Source organism: Tachysurus fulvidraco, chromosome 6 (genome assembly GCF_022655615.1).
Source record: "Tachysurus fulvidraco isolate hzauxx_2018 chromosome 6, HZAU_PFXX_2.0, whole genome shotgun sequence".
NCBI lineage: Eukaryota > Metazoa > Chordata > Actinopteri > Siluriformes > Bagridae > Tachysurus > Tachysurus fulvidraco.
Window position 1 is genome coordinate 9,522,674 of NC_062523.1, and position 22,668 is coordinate 9,545,341.

At 36.1% G+C, this 22,668-nt stretch overlaps 1 protein-coding gene across 9 annotated transcripts in view; it reads left to right on the plus strand.

Annotated features, from left to right (window-relative positions):
* Nucleotides 1-5,721, plus strand: part of pcbp3 (poly(rC) binding protein 3) — a 76,415-nt gene extending 70,694 nt beyond the window's left edge. For 4 of the 9 annotated variants that reach the window (XM_047815379.1, XM_047815380.1, XM_047815384.1 and 1 more), the window contains exons 14-16: nucleotides 168-220; nucleotides 1,351-1,520; nucleotides 3,675-5,721. In XM_047815379.1, coding sequence (XP_047671335.1) covers nucleotides 168-220; nucleotides 1,351-1,520; nucleotides 3,675-3,711 — 260 coding nt within the window. In that variant the 3' untranslated portion in view covers nucleotides 3,712-5,721. Of the gene's footprint in view, nucleotides 1-167; nucleotides 221-1,350; nucleotides 1,521-2,702; nucleotides 3,234-3,674 lie in introns of those variants that run through there. The other 5 variants (XM_047815377.1, XM_047815376.1, XM_047815382.1 and 2 more) reach the window with 2 other exon arrangements.
* The last annotated feature ends 16,947 nt before the right edge of the window (nucleotides 5,722-22,668 follow it).

The following is a 22,668-nucleotide window of genomic DNA, read 5'->3' on the forward strand; positions in this document are numbered from 1 at the left end:
TTTGTGTGTGAGTGTGTGAGTGTGAGTGTGAGTGTGAGTGTGTGTGTGTGTGTGTGTGTGTGTGTGTGTGTGTGTGTGTGTGTGTGTGTGTGTGTGTGTGTGTGTGTGGTGTGTACTGTATGTCTTAATGTGGTCTCTCCCCAACCCTCACCTGCTCTTTGTCTCAGGTCTGGATGCCAGTCCCCCGGCCAGTACTCATGAACTCACCATTCCCAATGATGTGAGTATAAACAAACACACAATACACTAGTCCTATAAAGCAATGGCGCTACAGTTTGTTGTAAAGGTTTGTTTTTTTTTTATAGTGATGGAAAGCCATTATATTTCTTCTTATTATAGTTATTAACCTACTGTATATGACTGTTCAAAAGGGGTTTACTTAAAAAAATGAAAATAAATAAATAAATAAATCAGTCACACATACAATTCCCCATATATCAAGTCCTCATGTCTATGTAGAGTATTATCGCACACATTGTCGTTTCTGTAGCAACAACGTGTTTGACGGACGCTCCACATTTAGGATTTTTGGAAGGAGTCTCCAGTTACATAGCTTTGAAACAGTTGCTGTTAGGTTGTACCTTTAAGTTGTACCTTTAAGAGGAATGTCTTGAGGATAGAGGACTTTTCAGTTTCTCAGAAATATGAAAAACTTGTTGTATTATTGGGGAAGGAAAGATACAGTTTAAATTATACAGTACATGGATAGAACATGCATCATGATTCATAAAAAATAGTGTTTTGTGTGGCTGTGTATAAATTGCTGCTGTGTGTAAAAGGAATTATAGTATGCTGTGTTATTATTTTCCTGTAACAACATGTGTGTATTGAGATGTTTATCTATTATGTGTTTTGAGATGAGTGTTTTCATGATTCTAATCCGAAGACGATAAGCATCCTATGCTGACACAGACTGACAGATCCGTTGCAGGTGGATGGTTTAGATTAGATTGGATAGATTAGACCTGGGCTTGTGTAATCTTATCTGCAAAGGGCCAGTGTGGGTGCAGGTTTTAATTCCAACCAAGCAGAAGCCACACCTGATTCCACCAGTTTAATCAGTCGATCTTGGCTTTCGATAGACTCAAGTGTGGCTGCTGCTTGGAGACTGGATTAGTTAGATTAGATTGATGGAAGTCTGTCACTAGCTGTGAGAGTAAATTATAGCAGTATGGACAGCGTACTTTGGTAAGGAAGTCTGTAATATTCTGTTATACTGAGGTAATATTTTTAATATACAAATTTGCATAGCAATTTAACCAAATTGCTTTTGGTCCACCAAAGAGGTCTTCAGCTCTCTTTCCTAGAACATGATTTTGCATTTTAAAAGCCTTTACTATTTCTTCCCAGCTAATAGGCTGCATAATCGGGCGCCAGGGAACCAAAATCAACGAGATCCGTCAGATGTCTGGAGCACAGATCAAAATCGCTAATGCCATGGAAGGGTCATCAGAGCGCCAGATCACCATCACAGGAACCCCCGCCAACATCAGCCTTGCCCAGTACCTCATTAACGCAAGGTAAGTACCTCGGCCGCTTCCGCATTTCATCCACATTCACACTGTGTAAAAGATTCAAATCTCTCCTTCAATCTAATAAAGCAATGATCTGCAGGAACCCGTGTGAGTCACAGGGCTCTCACTATATTCAAAAAGTTACTGCATATCAGTATGAGCTAAAGAGCTCTGTGGTAGTGCATAGTGCCTTGCAAAAGTATTTATACCCACTAAACTTTTCCACATTTTGTCACTCCCATTCTCGCGTCTCTTCACTGGCTTCCTGTCCATTATTGGGTTCTTTTTAAAATGTTGGTGCTTGTTTTTAAATCTCTTAATGGGTCAGCGCCAAGTTACTTATCAGATTTGATTAATCTGTACGCTCCGTCAAGAGCACTAAGGTCTGCTGACCATTTGCTTTTAGCTGTTCCAAGACTGAAAGGGGGGCCGAGCCTTTGCTGGAGCGGCCCCAAAGCTCTGGAACAGTTTGCCTCTCTATATTAGACAGCCTCAAACACTTGAGGTCTTTAAATCTGCTCTAAAAACTTATTTTTATAGTCTGGCATTCGATGTCATGTGAGAGCTGCTTTCTTTTATTGTTTTATTGTGTCATAAGTGTTTTTCTTTTATGGTGCTGACTGTTTGTATTAACGAACATGTTTCCTTTTTGTATGTACAGCACTTTGACAAACACTTGTTTGTCAAAAAAAAGTGCTTTATAAATAAACTTGACTTTGACTTTGACTTTGACATTACAACCACAACCAAAAATGTATTTTATTGGGATTTTATGTCAAAGACCAACACAAAGTGGCACACAACTGTAAAATGGAAAGAAAATTATAAATGGTGCCCAACATACAGTTCAGTGGGTATGAATACTTTTGCAAGGCAGTGTAGGAGCTTTATGTGCTTGCTTTAATAGTGTATAGGATACTATTAAATATCTTAGATAAAGATGCATTTCAAATCAGTTTTAAAATTCTGCTTACATTGCAAATGTTGTCGGGTTCGAGGGTCAGGCAAGTGTTTGTGACAGTAATATGAACACAGTACTGGAATGCAGGAAAGATGTTTCATGAACAAAATAGGACAAGAAGCTTCAGAGTCATGTGTAAATGTCATATCATGTGTAGACTGTTGTGTGTGATGGTAGGCCTTGCAGGTGAGCAGCGGGGAATGTACTAATGGATATTGCTTCGGCAGGTTCAGAGATGTGGCAGCCATGTGGATTGACCCCTCATCAATGACTACATCCTGAAGCCCAAAATCTGCTCTCATTATCTGAAGCAAACAGCAAACCCCCCACCCCAACCCGCACCCCCCACATTAACTTAATGTACCAGACTTTCCTCAATGTTCCCACCCTTTCCCAAGCCTCAACCTGTAGACTAACCTGTGTATACAGAATACTGTAAGAGAATAAGAACATCCTGTGCTATGTAGTGTTTCAGTAGTGTTTCAGCATGCTGAATGATTCTTCTGGATTGTCATTTACTATTTTTGTTCTGTTTATTAGTTCATAATTACAGAAGCCATGAACTTCACCGTCATTTAAACTATAACATAACTAGGGCTTTATAAGTCATCAGTTAAGAACTAATCAATGACTATTTAATCAATGTTGATGCATCTTGTCAAATTAGAATCTCCTTCTTTCAACACACTGACATTTTCTCAGCTATTATCTTAATTTTTCAAAATTATACCATGGATATATCTTATTATTTCCAGATATTGTATTTATTACTTATTTTTTGTCATTGGGGGTAGGGGGGTTAATATGTGATTGGTATCTAGTAGCATATGCTGCCAAGCAGGGCTTGAGTACGGTTTATTCTCCTCAAGTAGTTTTGATATTACATTGCCGTCTCTTGTCAAATCCTGTGACTACAACGGTGGCTGTTCTTTCAATTTGATTTCGATTCAAAAGACGTTTTTATTTATTTATTTGTTTATTTATTTTTGCTTCACTGTTATCTTCTTGAATGCATCAATAAATACAAATGCATGAAAACTGTGCAAAAAAAAAAAAAAAAAAAGGTTTCAAGTTTCAAGATTACTACTAACATTTCAAAAATAATTTCAAATTATTTTATTTACTCTACTTTTCTGTCTCTCCCTACCAACCCTACCCCCGTCCTCTCCCTGTCCCTCCTCTCCTCCTGACTGTTTTAGGCTGACGTCTGAAGTCACTGGAATGGGCTCTCTCTAATTTCTACCCATCATCCTTCACTGCATCACATGACCCTTGAGCCAATGGCATTACACCTTGGTTATTTTTGTTTCTCTTCCTCTGTACTAGTTTACCCTGAATTTTAAATTATTATAACAATTTTAGATTCTATAATCTCTGTCTGTTCCGAATCGGCAGTTCGTGTTGTTCTTACCGCTCCTGCATTGTTATCTGAAAACTCCCCTGGTTTTATTTTTCCTACCCTTTTAATTTTAAAGGACACTTAACTTTTTTGACACTCTAGTACCTTTCATGTCACCATATTTTGTCACTGTGAGTCATTCATGTTGTCTGTTTTCTTTTTTCTTCCTTTTCTTTTCAACCCATATTCTGCTGTGCTGCTGGATCTGCACCGCTGGTTTCAAAATTAATGTATTACAGCACTAATAAGTAGTCAGTAGCTCACAGTGGCTCAGACTTCCACGTCACACACTGATGTAAAGCCAGGAACAAATCTAGAGATCGAGGATCTTTCTTGGACACAACACACACCGTCCGTCATCAGGCTGATATCCGTTTTCACTTTCAGAGCTTCTGAGGACATAAATAATAAATAAATAACCAGTTATAGCATACAAAGGAGTGGAATAGAAATGATCCGATGTAGCTTGTGTCCTCACTAAAAAAATATATTCAAATTAAATATGAACATTTCTCAAAATTAGAATTGATATATTAATATAAGCCTCTATGTTATCATAGTATATTTAACCTACTAAATCTTTTACAAGAAAAAGTGGAATGATTGGTTTGCTGATGTCTTTGCGTGTGTAAATGATTCATGATTCATTTTGATTCATTTGTAGAGCATTTATTTCTAATGCAGGTAAAAGGTCTGTAGGCTTCTGAGTGCTTTTTGAACATGTAGCCACCTAAACTGCAGCTCATACACAGCAACATGTTTCCCAGATGTTTCTCATTGACTACTGTGTCTGGAATCAGCAAGATTCCTTTAGGGCCAGTGTGTGAAGATAGTTTTGAAGATAAAAGATTTGATTGGTTTGGTTGAAAATCTCTACATTGTACCATTAATCAGCCCTGTTGTGATGCCAAGTATTGTAATAATAAAAAAAAAATCCTTCGGCACAAATTGGGATCTCAGCATCTACTTTTGTAATTCGTCACGGAATTTTTTATTTATTTATTTATTTTGGCATTAATTTTCGACTCAAACCACCATCTGCTTTTTATTTATTTATTTATTTATTTATTTATTTTGTAATTCATCAGAAATTTCTCACCATTCAGTTTTAATTCAAACCACCATTTTATTTTATTTTTTGTTGTTGTTGTTTTTCTGGCTTTCCAATGTCCAGTCCAGAGCTTTAATCGCTTTCATTCTCTACTTCTATCATTTGTTTTGGCAATTTCTTAGTATAATCAGCATCATTGTTAACACTTTTGTAACCTGCATCTCTGTGAAATCTCCAGTAATTTCCTGTGCTACTCTGTGTGTGTAATCTGGAGTTATATTGAGACCCTTTCAGAGCCAAATGTGTAGCATTTTGGAAATGTTCGTATCCGTTTGGCCGGTTTTGGCTCTGGTCGTCAGCTGTTCTTCTAAAAATGACACTCTGAACCACAAAGCCCTATCAAGCACACATGACATCAGCAAATAGACTCTATTATACAGTTTTTCCAGCTTAGTATTTAAATCTTAAATGAACCTCAGTGTGCACCTCAGTGTCAGGATTAAAGGATTCGATACTCAGGCTGAGTTGAATGTAATTCTTTCATCGACTATTCTTTAAACAGAGACTGTAATTCTGTTTTCTCCTCAAAATGTTCTTCAAATCAGAAGGATCACATCCTGACCCGGTTTTCAAGACTCAGATTAAGTAAGTGCAGTAAAGTAGATTAGAATTTGACTGTATTTGTTTAGCATCGAGTAGGCTTTCAATCTGGGATTAGACTTAATCTGAGTCTGACAGAACACTTATGAAACCAAATATCTATCCATAAAAGAAACTGTTTTATGCTTTAAACATTCTAAAAGTACACAGACATCACATTTGATGTGAGGGGCTCAAGCAAACAAAAAAGTTATATGCAACCGAATGTTATTCCACTAAGCAACACGCTCAGATGTAATCAGACAAAAATCTGAAATTTTTTAGCCAATTCTTTTCAGCTGTGAACACAAACGTATGCACACAGTCATCTCCAGCCAGTAACACACTCCACATGACCATGATGATGTAATATTGTCGTTTTAAATCAGTTAAGTTTGTTGAAATGTTATTATAATTCTATTAACGTTCGTGTCAGTAACACGCTAGACATACTTTTATTAAATGTCACATACATTATATTTTGCACTGAGTTGAAATGTAGGATTTTTGTGTGAGTGTCTTAGGCTGTAATTAAACATTAATTTAGATTGTATGTTTCAGCAAGACTGGGTCTTGTAATATTCATATGGAATGTTCTTTTTGTTATGTTTAATGTGCCGTGCTGTAGCTCATTATACATAAGCATAATATTCTCACATCTTAGTACTTGCATTATTTATTATTATTATTATTATTATTATTATTATTATTATTATTATTATTATTATTATTATTATTACATCTACAACAATGCAATAAAATAGGTGTTTCATGATGTTTTAAATCAGCTATATACAGTGCCATCACGTTTATTTATTTAATTTTTTTTGCTTTTTTTTTTTTTTTTTTTTTTTTTGCTTTATCACCTTGCATTTTCATGTCTTCATGATAAAACACTGCATTTATTATCATATTACTTTTTGTGACACCTAATAGCTTATTACTTTACTGAGCATTACATGTAAAACATGAAAATCTGTTTTCAGTCAATTATTGTCTTTCATATATGGTTTCTGTTGTACTAGAGCAGCAAAAAAAAAAAAAAAAAAAAACCAAAAAAAAAAAAAACCAAGGGCCCTTTTCCTCTTTGTGCTTCTGTAAATTATGCTGTTTGGAGTATTTACTTAACATTGCATAAATCGCTGCTTGCAGATCTATATTAGTTTCAAAACATTGAGCTTAGGTCACCTTTAAAATGTTTTGTAAAAGGAAATAAAGTTTGGTTTTTCCCTTGATATTGTTTGGGTGTGTATCTTAGTAGAGATTTTAGCATAACTACTGTTAAGACTGTTTTATCTACAAATTATGGATCATTTCTTACACAGAAGCAGGTAGCATTTGGCTTCTATACTACTACAAACAAGGAGGATTACAAATGACTGAAAATCTTTATCTTCTTATGTGCCTGGCATTAAAAACCCTAGGCTATGGTACAGTATAGGCTACATGCAATACTTTCTCTTCTGCACATAACTGCTGCATTGTGGTTCCCTTTTTTGTTCATTAATAAAATGACCAAAATAAAATACTTATTGGTTGATGTAAGAAAATCATTTTCTTTCTTTAAATAATACATGCAAACTAAATCACACTCACACAATATCCATAAATCCAGTGAATAAAATAAAGGCCACAATAAACAAAATCAACACCATGAACAAGTTTGTGATTTTTAAGGAGAAAAAAATTCAGGACAAAAACAAAAAAGCTTTAATATGTATACACTGAGAGAGCACTTTTAAATGATGAACTTTTTTAGGATAATACAGTAATTACAGTAATTACTATTTATTTTGTAGTCATGGATTGAATTGATGTATCGGCACAGGTGAGTTTATTTAACAGTTCAAAAAAATAATTTATAAAATTTGTATAAATTACTTTGTTAAATTGACTCATTTTTTGAACGTAAAACTTTACCTATATATTTAACCTATTTATCTGTGTCCTCATGTCTATATACCTGGGCCTTTGTGCATGACATTGGTTCCCTTGCATATATGATTGATATATTCTGCAAGTAGACAATATGTTCTAAACTCTTTCCTTCCACTAGAGGGCTCTGGATGTTACAAAGCAGCTTAATGAGCCCAGTCTAACTTGGCTGAATGTGTACACTGTAATCATATTGCAGTAATTATAACATAATATAACTAATGGACTGCATCTTCCTGGAACAAAGAACAATTAATGGCTCTGGAATCGGCCTGCATAAATCGGGTAATTAACAAGCTGTTTGGAAATTAATAGTCATTTTTGTCTAGGTCAGAAGGAGGTTATTGTGAGATTAATGTACTGTACTACTGGAGGAATCCCCTCGAACAAGCACGTGGAAAACATTATTATTATTATTATTATTATTATTATTATTATTATTATTATTATTATTATTATTATTAGACGCCTGAGACGCCTGACAGGCTCCCCGTGACTCGAGAAGTTCGGATAAGCGAAAATGGAAAATGAATGAATGAATGAATGAGTGAATCATTATTATTATTATTATTATTATTATTATTATTATTATTATTATTATTATTATTATTATTATTATTATTATTACTATTATTATTATTATTATTATTATTATTATTATTATTATTATTATTATTATTATTATTACTATTACTATTATTATTATTATTATTCATGCATGCACAACTATGTGTGTCATTAGGTGGGATGAATATAGAAGCTTATATATGCACTGGAACTGAAAGGTAGCTCACTAGATTTATCTACAATGGGTTCAGATGTAAACTTTAAACATCGCTCTGTTGAGCAGCTTAATGTGATAACAGTACATCCTGGTACTTATGTGACTTTGACCATTTTCATATGAATGGTGGATGGTTCCCCATGGTTACCCTAAAGATTGTACATTCCAGAAAATCTAAGTGTATGTCCAAAATATACTCTTTCAAGATTGGATAATCTCACACAGACACTGTAGACATGTATGTTAGAACTGCTGTTGTAATCATAAAGATTATTGCTCATAATAGACATAAAACTTTCAGCACACTTAGTATACAGCACACTTTATAGTATACAGCTGTGGTAGAGAGTCAGGCAGAAGAGCAGAGAAAATCTACTGTATGAGTCTGGTTCGTCTCAAGATCTCTTCTCATGGAGCTTTACATTTCAGTTCAACTGAGAAGTTCAAGAGTTTTATATGTTTAGCTCTTTTAACAGTGAACATTGTCAGTGTCACAAAGCAGCTTTATAGGAATCTAAAAATTCAGAATAGAAATGGTGAAGTTTAAAATTTCTATTTAGATTTATTTCTAATGAGCAAACCAGAGGTAACAGTGGCAAGGAAAAACTCCCTGAGATGATATGAGGAAGAAACCTTAAGAGGAACCAGTCCCTAAAGAGAACCTTATCCTCAAATCTGGGTGACATATAAGAGTGTGATTATAAATCATGTCCTTTCTACAACTGTATATAGTCAAGTGGAGTTTTTGAGCACCTTATAAGTATACACATCATTTTTCCTTGCCGCTGATCTGATGCGTCAATGCTACATACCAATTTCTTTAAAACTATTATTTTTGCATTAAAAGAGCTATGTTGAGGATGGCACCGATCTCAATGAAATCAGATTGTGATTTCTTTGCTTGGCCAAAGCTTCTATCCTCAGGGGAACGCACTGTGCTTGGAGTAACAGTCCCAGTGAAGCATCGTGTTTCCAAATTAGCACCATGGCTCCAGGGAAAGCTGAGGTCACATCCAGACTGCCTCTGTTCCTTCTCCAATCAAGTTTACTCTTGTCTGAAAATAAGATAAAGCAGCCCCTGATTGCTTTCCCCAAGTCCCCAAAAGCATTTGCTAGACTGAATCCCTTCCACCAGGAAAATAAATAAATTAAATATTAAAAAAGTGTAAAGCAAGATAAACATGCCAGCATAGCAGGGTTCAGTGTGTTATCTCTGCCAGTTGGCTTGGATATTAATCCGACATATGACTTTCAATTTATTGTATGACTTGACAGCAAGCACGCGCACAAACAAACACACACACACACACACACACACACACACACACACACACACACACACACACACACACACACACACACACACACACACACACACACACACACACACACACACACACACACACATAAAAACATGCCCACCCATTTTTTTTATCTTTTTCATTTTTTATTTTATTTTCTACATAGTTAATTTACTCAGCTTGTGATCTAAATTAGAAACTAATATTAAACTTACCACAGGGATGTGGTAGCCTAGTGATTAAGGTGTTGGGCTACCAATTGTAAGGTTGTTAGTTCGATTCCTACAGTACGTCCACCAAGCTGCCACTGCTGGGCCCCTGAGCAAGGCCCTTAACCTTCAATTGCTCAGTTGTATACAAATGAGATAAAGTGTAAGTCCCTAAGGGCATCTGCTAAATGCTGTAAATGTAAACATATGCATAATTACACCATCTGTCCAGTATATCAGAATAAATCTAATAAAATATATATATATAAAACTGTTCTTAATTCAATCAGTCATAAACATAGAAATCAGTTCAATGCAGTTTTATTTGTGTACCGTTTTCAACAATAGACCTTGTAGAGGTCAAGAATTCTGGATACAGAATATCTGGATATAGAAAAAAAACTGAAAATGAAATCCATCCTCTTCTGGATGACACAGGAAAGTAAAATACTAAATCATTCCACAATTAAGTCAAATAATGCTATGTGTGTTGCAAGGATATGTAGTGAATAATAATCCTGGAATGACACGTCTTTATGATTGAAGCAGTCAACATGCTAGCTGAGTAATGCAAAGAACACAAAGTTTAAACCCTGCTTTATATGTGTTTGGATTTTTTTGTGTGGATCTTCTCAACTCCATAACTTCAACATATCAACATACCACTAGTCAGTTTCCTGTCATATCCATTATATGCTTCAGAAAGTTCCAAGGTTTTACAGTAATGCCTCACAGACCTCAAGAGTTCATGCTCTGCCTACCAAGGGCATGTTTCTCTGTCTCCTCATGCGGGATGTTGTTTTTCAGCTGCCTTTTTACATTTGTAAGAATGGTAGATGATTAAATTAAAAGTAGCACCTCGAGGACCGCCTTGAACAAAGTTATAATTAAAGTCAATACGTAATAAGTCTCAATAAGTCCCACATGTACTTTCAAGCTGGCATGTAGGATAAAACTAGCAAATCATGGAATAGTGTGATTCTATAATATGTCAAACTAATTAGTTATATAATGCAGGTACAGAGCCTAAGCAGCCCAGGAGCTTGTGTGTTTCCATGTGTGTTTATAAGATAAGACCCAGAATTCGCTGACAGCTGCTATTTTAAGATGCCAAAATCTATGGATAAAATTTTACCATTTGCATGACGAATCTATCAGATGAACATGTATTTAAGCATAAAATCATCATCAGTTTTCGATTAGTTACACAATACAACACAGCTCTATGAATATATTTATTATGCTCATATTGCATTCATTAATTCTAGAGAGAATCCATTTAAATTAATTTTCTAATGACATGGCAGAACTCCCTGGCACCCTTAAGCCCAGTGGGCTTGTCTTATTTCCACATACTTTACAAATTCTCTTCTCTTACTTCAATACTTTTTCCCTTTCTGCACTTTTCCTTTTTAGTCTATTAAACATTTGTTTGAGGTTCTGTAGATGTTATTGATTTAGCATAAAAGCATGTGTTCGGAATCATATTTGAGAAGATCAGAAGTTGACTTTTTTGACCTTTAAAAAGCTCTGAAGTGCATAAGAGTTGGATTTGGCAGACCAAGAAGCTGCCCAGCTTTGTGTGATCAGACCATTTACCTATTAGGGCCAGTAATTGTGATGCATCTGCTGGGACAAAAGGTCTTTCTAATCAGGATCCATTAAAGAAAAGATGGAGATGGATTTGCTTTGTCATAGCATCGCTGCGCTTGAATTAGCAAAATGGTTGCAGAAGCAGATTTCACTCCTGCCATTTAACACATGCAATTTGTCTATGAAACAGATTTGAGCATGGGGAATTCAAGGTCTGGATGTACTTAAAGGGAAAGTGAACAATTTTAATGAACAACTAGGGAGAGTTTGCCCATGTTAATGCGCTGCTTTGTTTAATTCATTCGGCACACTGGCTTCACATGTCTCAGCTGAACAAAGTGCCTGGATTCCATGGTCCATTAAGTACTGCATAGGTAACGTAAACAGATATTCTGTACACAGATAATGTAAGAAATTCTGCTAGCACTATATCTGAAGCATACACTGGGTGTAAGCCTATTCTAAAGCCAAGCTGGACCTTTATGAAAGGCTTATATCACAACTCATCAGGACCAATAGGTGTTTTATGTAGCATGAAATTGACTTTAACTTAAAGAGAGAGAGAGAGAGAGAGAGAGAGAGAGAGAGAGAGAGAGAGAGAGAGAGAGAGAGAGAGTTTTTGAACTTCAGTTACTAAGGGATAAACAGTTTATATAGTAGTAGTTATTAATTCTCAAACACTTATTAAAAACTCAAATGTCAACTAAAAGAATGAATATGTGTAACAAAGAGCCGGCAGAATCCATTTGCAAGACAAACACAGCTTTATTTGTCCACAGGAGGAATAATCCAAATCGCGAGGGTCTTTTCACAATGTGCACAATAAGGACCAACTACCAACTAAGTGTCAAGATATAATATTTAAAAATACAGTCAAAGATATTTACTGTATATAAGACTCTTTATACAGTATGAAGCAAATACTCTTTACATAAAAGGTTAACAAAGTTCCTTCAGTGAACTATAAATAAAAGTCATTCTCAATTATGGTTAGTCAGATGAACAGTTTCATAAATCACAGCTCTGCCAGCAGCTCTGGCTGCAAGGTAAATTTATTTATTAATATTATATTCATTTGAATATGTTTTGTTTGGAACAAAATTTGCAATTGTTGATGTAGTTTTATGTGGGGACACGTTTTGAATGAACTCCAGTGTTATGTAACAGCCAGCAGCAAAGCTGTTTCTTTAACTTTTCTGGCATAGAAGAGTCTTCAGGATTTTGTCACATTCTGGTTTCTCAGCCACATGGCAAGCTTCACCTATTTGACTTATTCATTTAAAGAGAAATAAAAGAAAAAGTCTGCTGCAGTTTAACAAAGTACAGAAACAAACTTGTTTTGTGCACTCCATGACAATAAAAAGGAATTTTTATTTAGCCACTTTCTAAAAGTAACACAATCTCTCAACTGGTAGTTGTGGTAAAGAAGCATGGCATTTCCTGATCTATGGCTGTGATGCCACACAGCCACTCTACCATAAGCACTATTGGCACCATTGTCAACAAGGTTGTGGACGCATGACCAGTCCAAATCACCTAAGGTCAGCGAGTGAAAATTGCATTGTTACTCTGTGGTTGGCTGCTAGGAAGACAAAAGACCAGGAATAAGAATAAAAAAAAAAATGCCTGAGGTAGACTGTGCTCCAGTTTGGCAATGAGCCTGTAACCCATGTATGATTTTGTTTGCAGTCCAGTAGCCAGACTTGAACAATAGCCTCCTTCTTTTCTCCCTCCAATATGACTCACCACTATGGAGAAAATGTTTAACTCACACCTGGGTTTCAGGGTTTTTTCCCAGCACAAGTCTCATTATGTTTTAAAAATATGCTAAATGGAAATCCGCACAATTCCTCAGCGTCAAGCCAATGAAAAATAACCTATCGTCAAAATGCAGACACAGGGCGGCAAAAATAACATTAGTCAATGTCACTGTGGGCTATTTTATAATCAGGTAATTTTTTTTTAATACCGTCAACGATTGCAGAAATGTATGCATTAAGATATAACTGCAATTTACATGTGCAAAGACTGGTTTAAAGAAAGGTCACACACAAATACACACATGTTCCACACTGTATTGGTGAATATAATATATTTAGGAGAGAGTTGGCATGCTTAAATTCTACAAAATATAAAATGTCTCAATCTGTAATTATAATTTTAGGATTATACTTTTTTGAACTGATTTTTTTTTTTTAAACTGGCATGTAGGAGAAAAAAAAATGGTGCTGTGTGAAGCTTCGTATAAGAAAAATGTTCATTTAACATTTATGGAAAGGAAAAGCCACCTCAGTGCTTTGAGGCAAAGCTGTTTTAATTTCCCTATTTCCCTATTTCTTTATTTCTTTCTTTATTTATTTGTTTGCTTGTTTGTTTGTTTGTTTGTTTGTTTATTGTCTTATTAAGAGAGAACAAAAAACAAGTCTGGTGAGGGAGCCTGTGTGTAACTGCTATAGAATAAAGGATAACAGGAACTGACTGTTTTCTGAATATGACAACAATATTAAATGTAACAAGAAGTTACATTTAAAATGTTTAAAACATTTAAAATTAAGCTTAAAACATATGACCTGATTATCTTTAATAAATGAGAGTGCAATTTTTAGCAATGTATTCTGTTTTGAGAGAAGTAACAAATTAATAATTAAATAAAAAAGGAAAATTATCAACTCTGCAGTTTCAATTGAAACAGATACTTTAGTTTATTTAGATATATATTTAACAAAATTCTTGGTTTTTTTTGGTGAGACACTAGTCAGGGTTTGTAGATTGTTTATAATATTGTTACACCGGATTCATAAGGAGTTATTTTTCCTTTAACTACCTTGAGTCAGCGCTGTTGCTATGGTGACACACAACCAGTGTGAAAAAATATATATATTTAATGTCTAAGGCAGCAATGACCTAAAGACAGGTAAAATCCACCATTTAACCTTCAATCTACAATTTAATTTTGTATTCCAAACTGTTTGGAGCATACAGTATGATGGTTAGTAGCAGAGCTGTTTAAGGGAACTTATTTTGTGTTTTTCAGTGGTATACTGTAATTATGATGGCTGACACTCCGTACGTCTTCCATGCCAACTTCCGCAAGACATGACTGAAGTTTGTAGGTTGTTTTTTTTTTTTTTTAAATCTAACACTAAGCTCTTCATGTCAGTATTTCACTTTTGGAGGGTTGCATTCAATACTAGCGTTGTCCAAATCTATTTCATTTATGTCCATTAAGTTGAGAGGATGGCCAGGCTATCATTCTCATCATCAAGCTACACTAGAGTGCTCTTGAGGTTCTTTGTTTGTTTCTTTAAATCGTTCTGCTTTTACTTTCAGTCATCAGGGAAAAAAAAAAAAAGTGAAGGAACAATCTGTGCTAAGCCGCTCGTTAAGTCCGACGTTAAGGCCTGCCTTACTCACAGAATAAAGAGAAAAAACTGACGGTTGTCTTGGCTGCTTGTGTAGATGCTGGAATATAAATACATCCAGATGAAAACATCAGAAGAACACACACTTAAACTAAATGCTCAGTACAGGATTCAAACCTGTCCTTGCCTGACAACTCTTTTACTGTACATTTCTAGTGTTAACAAATATCAGAAGCAGCTATTCCAATGAAAGATTAAATAGCAGATATTTCCTTTAATAGCAAGTTAAGGCAGGATCATTATTTTACTAGAAAAAAGTTACACGTACAATTTGTCCTAGTGTCATACAATGGATAGAAAAAAGTCTACGCACACCGGTTAAAATGGCAGGTTTTTGTGGTGTAAAAAAAGAATCAATCTAACACTAAGCTTTCCATGTCAGCAGGGCTGATGCTACCCGACTGAGCGAACACTGCACTTAGGCAGTAGAAAGCATAGACTTTTGCCCAAGGTAAAATCCTATTTCAGTTTTGGTTGCTTACATCCTAGCAAATCTGTTTAATTTGTGTTCATTAAGTAGGAAGGTTGGCCATGTTATCATTCCACTGTCACAGGTCATGTCGACAAACTGTTTGTTTGTTTGTTCTTTAAAATTGCTCTGCCTTTACTCTCAGTCATCTGAAAAAAAGGACAGCGGGGAAACAATGTGTGCAAAGCTACTCATTAGACTGGTATTAAGGACCGTCTTATTCATGGAATAAAGAGGAAGAACTGACAGTTGACTAGACTATCTGTGTAGATGCAGGGGTTTGAATACAGACAGACAAATATCAATAATGGATATCAGTGAAAACATACTAACTCCTGTTGCTTCTGTCATCTATATAGAACAAAACAGGAACGTTGTTCTTGCTTATCATTTAACAACATGGTTATGATGTCTGCAGCTTTGTTTTTCTTCTTTGAATACATTTTTTAAGAATAAAATAGAGTTGTTGTCCTTCGCAATGGATAAATCGATCTGTATACTTTGATTTGGCACAGGTTTTTAGACCAGATACCCTTCTTGACATTAGCTTTACGTTTTATCAAGGCTTGGGGCCGTCTGGATCGGTTCCCTGCCTGAGAATTGAACCCGGGCCGTGGCAGTGAGAGCTTAGTATTTTGCTTCTGGACAAACAGGGATAAGATTTAAAACAGGAAATCCTAATAAAGAAATTTAGTTCATGATCTTAATGTTGTTAATGTGTAACCTCCCTTTCTCATGATGACCAACTGATAAATAGTAATCATATGCTCACGCATCATGGGCATGTTGACAAAATTGAAAGTAAATCGTTTTTTTTTTTTATCCGTTTTTTAGCAAAAGTAATGAAGGAGGAAGAAGATGCAAAAATAAACAAATTCAACCCAGTCCTGTTTTCTAAAGAACACCAAACTGCCACAGAGGAGCAGATTCAATTGCGACACTGTGGGAAGACTAAAAGCTAGATGAATGCATGGTGGAGTAAGTGCTACTAAAGTACATCATTTACTTTTGTAAGACCAAAGGGTTAGAGCAAACATTTGTTGTGAGATTGTAAAGCATCAGTGAAATGTTAAAGTGGAAATCTCTTTTCGTCCTATGTTTGTCACAGACACACTGTTGTATGTATGAGCTCTTTAGTGCATACATATTCCAGTGAATCTTCACTTTCTCTTCAGTTGCTGGATCATCTCTCTCTTGGTGTTCAGGTACATCGTGTTTTGTAAATAGACGCTGAATGAGAAAATCCGAGCACAACAGCTTTAATCTAATAGAACAGACACTTACTCTAAATGCTCAGTGCAGGCTTCAAAACTGTCTTTGCCTAACAGGTCATTTTATACTATGTTTTTAAGTTTTAAGAAATAGTAGGAACAGCTATTTATATTACATAGCAAATATCAGCTATTGTCTAGCAAGTCAAGGCAGATCCAGGTTTTCAGTATTACAGGAACAATTTGTCCTCATGCCACACAATGGACATAACACCCCTTTTAAAAACATGGTGTGCTTTATCCAAGGTAAAACAAGATAAATCTGGTCAAAACTATTTCCACCATCAATGTAAAAATACGCAGTACATCAACATAGCAGAGAGAAAATCAGACATCACAAACAGACGCTGATCTCCTCTTACCTCTAATGCTTAGACATCCTCTTACAAAAAAAAGCTGGAATAATCTATACCTGATCCACACAGAACACTTTACATTTGGATTCACTGCTCAAGTCTCTTATTTTCACCCTGTCTCCTGACTGCAGGTGACCTTTCTACCTTCTATGATAAGATGAACAAATTGTTCTTACACTGCACTACTCTTCTTCTCCTGTTATCTTTTAACTGTACATGTTTTCCTCTTTTTCATTAGACATCATGAAGCTACATCACCTCAAACAGACATCCTAGCAAGACTGAGTTGCTGTACATGTCTAAAGGTGCAACCCCATGTCAGTAGAACCAGCTGACACTGCCTGTAACCTTGAGGTATTTTGGGGCACTATCCTGTTTATAATGGTTTCTCCTTGACAACCTAAGGAGACTCCATTCCTGTCCATGGAGGCAACTCAGGTGCTTATTCAGTACCCCATACCCCTGGCAGGTGCATACAGTTCAGCTGTTTGTAACTAATTCAGAATGCAGCTGCTTATAATTCTTTCCATCTTTATAGAACGGGGGCATAGAAGCCTTTATTATCACCACATATACATTACAGCACAGTGGAAATCTTTTTCTTCACATACCCCAACTGAGGAGGTTGGGGTCAGAGTGCAGAGGTTATACAGAGATACAGCGCCCCTGGAGCAGGGAGGGTTAAGGGCCTTGCTCAAGAGCCCAGCAGTGGATCTCTCATGAATATCACCACATTGACGTGTTCTCTCCACCGGCTTCCTGTGGATACTTGGATCACATTTAAAATGCAGATGATCGACCTCCACTCTGCCCATCCACTCTATTCCCTTCAATGTCAACCTTACCCATCATCCATCAAGACATGCTCTGCACTGGCTCCCATGTACTGTACACTGGGCAAAATAGTTCATTACATGATTCAAATATGCTCAATGTTTCCATGTGGATGACTTCATTTGCATTAAAACAATTTGTTTGTTGTTCAGCACACGAGATTTGATCATTTCTAATTAACAGCTGTGGACCACCACACAGTCCCAGCTCCTAAAGCAGTAAGGTGGTACCCTGCTACCCCCTGCATTATCACGCCACACCTGAGTTTTTCCAAGTTAATGTTATACTTGTCATTTCTTCCTGCCAGCCTCATGAAAATTAATTCCATTGACCACAATCTTTTATTCTAGAAAATTCATACTAGGAGATCTGTCCTTTATTTCAATGCATTCGACAATCATTTGAAGCCTTACTTCGTCTCCAAGTTCTAAATAACCAGATTAGATTAATATAATTACATTTTAGGGCCTTTTTACACCTGGTCACTTCATGTGTCTCTGATCCAATAGCTATCTGATTTGTTAAAACTGTTCCATTTACATTAGGCCACATAAATGCGTCTCGGCGAATCGTATATAAATCCGATCTTTCTACTCCCACCCAAAATGCAAATATATTTCACCTCATTTCCGGGGTAATTGAAATGGAACACACTTTGGTGTGTACGGTTGCTACAAAAAACAGCATTTACTGTTTGCTGCATTTTCGCTGGTGGCAGCAGTGCATTTTAAGACCCAACGAGACACCTGGGTGAAAGATGGGAGCCAGCTCTGGTGGGAAAGCATATTTGTGTCTGCCACGATGCACGACTCACGAGTCACCTGCGAGTGACTTACTTCCTTTTGGGAGGAGTACAGCACTGACATATGTGGCTTAAACAACCACATGCATTTACACCTGTCCAGTTTCATCTGAAATGCATCCCTGACCTCCTCCTGAAGTGGTTTGAACGATCGGATTTATATCCGTCTCGAAACCGTTTCGGAGGGCATTTACACCTGGTCTTTTTTAGATCGGATAGCTATCGGATCACAGAAAACGCATGAAGTGACCAGGTGTAAAAAACCCCTTAGTTTTTCTGGATAAGAGTGTATGCTAAATTCTATAAATATAACTGTTATCACAAGCCTACTTAATGTTGCTCACTTTTAAGCCAGTCCTCTTTGATTTATTTCACACTCTCATGTATTCCTAAATATGTGAAGCTATGATTTCAGGCAAAGATATATAGAGCTATTATCGGGCAACCTCTTGGTAATTTTACAGCATTTAAACTGCAGTTACAGGCTCCTTGAATTTCAAAACCATTTAACATTATGTCACTGCCTTTCTCCAAAGTATTTTGTAGCATGTTTGTACTTTCAAAGTACTTTAACACTATGAATAAACCACAGTGAGGCACATTCCTATTCTATACAAACTATCTCAAAACATTTTTCAGTTGCGTAGTTTCACAAATAACATAAGTAGCATTGGGTTGCATTAAGCTCAGTTTCCCAAAGGAGAACTTCAGCACATTAGTGCAGTCGTATCCACAGTCTGTAGGCTATAGCAAGCATTATCCCGGTCATTATGCACATTATATGTAGGCTGATGGGAAAAGAGTGATATTATTTTAAACTCCGAATCTCTTGCTAATTGCTCTGGTGTATGGTCACGAAAAACTTGACAGTGAGGAGGAATTAAATACACTAAAATTGAATTCCTCCCTGTCTTAGACTGCATTGACTGGTAAGCTGATCATTTATGACTCGGGAGGCTGTTTATTATAAATAAATTAATAATTACTTTCAGTATTAATAGAGCAAGCTCGACAGCTCAAACGTCATGTGAGTGTTTTAATTAGCAGCCATCTTTTCACCAGGGTCGACAACACAGGCATCATATTATAAGGCTTTGACCTTTAATAAAGCTGTTTAATACTGTAAAGTCTTTTCTCTAAGGGCACTACGTGTTACATAAAAGAAATGTTTCCATTTCAAAAACATAATAATTCATTTCCTTTTACTACGCCCCACTGCATCATAAGGAAATGAAAAGTATCCCTGTGAATTTACAGTGATATATTTAGGGTTTTTTTTAATCTATTTTATTGTAGTTAGTAGTGCAACATTGAACTTGGGTTTCTTCTGTGTCTTCTGGATTAATCACAGACTAACAAATATGTATTCCATTTTGTAATATAGTAATTTTATGTCAGAAGGGCATGGTGGCTTAGTGGTTAGCATGTTTGCCTCACATCTCCAGGGTTGGGGGTTCGCCTCCGCCTTGTGTGTGTGGAGTTTGCATGTTCTCCCCGTGCCTTGGGGGTTTCCTCCGGGTACCCCGGTTTCCTCCCTGGTCCAAAGACATGCATGGTAGGTTGATTGGCATCTCTGGAAAATTGTTCATAGTGTGTGAGTGAATGAGAGTGTGTGTGCCCTGCGATGGGTTGGCACTTTGTCCAGAGTGTATCCTGCCTTGATGCCCGATGACGCCTGAGATGTAGGCACAGGCTCCCTGTGACCCGAGTAGTTCAGATAAGCGGTAGAAAATGAATGAATAATTTTATATCATTGTACATTTATGTGTTAGAATGGCATTCAACTTAAAAAAAAGATTAATTTTATTTGTAAAGCAGTGCTGGACAGTGGACAGGGTCACAAATAAGCTTTAATAAAATATTACATTTCAGAATATAAATGATAAAATGTTACATTGAAATTTAGATTTATTCCTAATGAGCAAGCCAGAGGCAGTGATGGTGAATAAAACTCACCAGACTCATAAGGAAAGCCAGACTCATCTGGGTGACAGTGATTCTGAAGCATTTTCCTTCTATAACTGTACACTATATAGTCGTTTGTCAATATAAGTCTGTATTCAAATGTAATGCAATCTATTCTGTATACAAAACTAAAAACACACAACCAAATAGCTTCTATGAGATAACATGTAGAAAATAAAGTCCTTGACAACTACTGGAACTACCTGAAAATGAGAGAGACACGGGGCAATCGACTGGATTCGTCACAGTGGCCACAGGAAGCCAAGCATGGAGACGACAGATAATATTACACCTTACAAGTGTGAAGACATAGTGAAGTCACTGGCATTAAGACACACACAAATAAAAACTTTAGCCCATGTCACGTTAAGCAAATTCTCTAAGTATAGTCTTTGATTTTGACTTCTAGCTGAGTTATTAACTATATTCCAAGTATTAAATGAGACATTCTACATCATAATATGTTGTGTGCTCTAGGTAAGCAATTAGTTACCACAACATACTTATTTATTTTCTGGCCTTAATATATTAACTCACGACTTCATTATTTTCATTTGGTCATGCTTTATTAAAACCATACCCTGTGTCACCTCAGTGCTCTGTAACAAGCACTTACTGTCAGCTTGGTTGGATGCAGTTGGCTATACATGGATTGCTGCTCACATTTTGTTAACAAACTACAAGTTATCCTGGGCAACTTTCTGTTTATTTACAGAATAACACTAATTCCTGCTTGGGTGTTATGATACATCCTGGTACTGTATATATCATTTTTCCCAAAACAGCCTGGGCTTAAAATGTATTAATCTGCTTATACTAAATCAATTTGCCAGTGATGACAACATAATTTTTCAATTATTTTCTTTTTAATGTAACAGAATATCCAGGGTTTCTTTCCCAGTCGAAAGACATGTTGTAATAATTATCTCCATTCAGAAAACATCACCACATTCATAATTATGCATTTTTATATTATAACAAGCACAGAATTAAATAATTATCACTTATATTATAGATGTGCTCTTATTGAATCTTGAGCTGCTTGTTCAGTATTCAGAATTCAACCATATTGAGGTGTAAGCCATGAAAATCCTCAAAGATTTCCATAAGAACAAAATGCATTCATTTACAACTAGTAGCAGCCATTCTACATGCTTTCCACTTTACATGGTGGAAATAATGTTTGACTCCATGCTGCTGAGCTGCTTATTGGTGGCTCTGAGAGGATAAAGTGATCCATACACGGTGATCTACGGGGTATTTTAACACTGCCTTGGTCACCTGTGGAACAAGTCACAATGAACTGCTCAGTTCTTTAAAAAGATGTTTGCTTTTGGCAGCATGATGTGAAATTCTCTCTTTGATTAAACTGATGTGGTTAGATGAGCAGCAAAATTGCTTTGATGAATAAGTGCCAGGACTGGAGGACTTTCACACAGAAAGAACTTGCCAGCACAGATTTCAACCCAGAGAGTGAAGCATGCCAACTGGAAAGAAATGAAAAGGATCTTTATTGCCATGCAACCAGTGAAATTTTTCGATGATACATTTTTAATACAAACTATCACTACAACGTAACAGGAGCAGTACAGGGGCTATACACATATTGTAAATAGATCAAACTCAGACCATACCACACTGAAAATAAATAGAAGAGACACACATTACAGGAAATAAATCCCATGCAGTGATATTTGGTGGTGACTATGTAGGGCATAGTTACTGCCCCATAATACAGGACACAGCACACTATATGCAAGGAATTGGTGTCATTTTAATAATTAAGTGGCAGCAGTGGGGAAGAAACTGTTATTAAAGTCTTGAAACCCGGGATTTCAGATATGAATCATCTGCCGGCAAGGTGCAATGGAAATAGGTCAGATGCAAGGTGTAGAGGGTTCTCAATAATGCTGTTGCCCTCTTTAATGTTTGTTTTAATTTATATTCCCCCGCTGTCCAGTTTAATAGGAACACCTGTACACCTGTTAATTAGTTATCTCATCAGCCAATCACGTGGCAGCAGCTTACTGCATATTCAATTCAATTCAATTCAAGTTTATTTGTATAGCGCTTTTTACAATTGATATGGTCTCAAAGCAGCTTTACAGAACATAAACATAGAACAAAGGGTTATTATAAGAATCATATAAAGATTAATAGAAT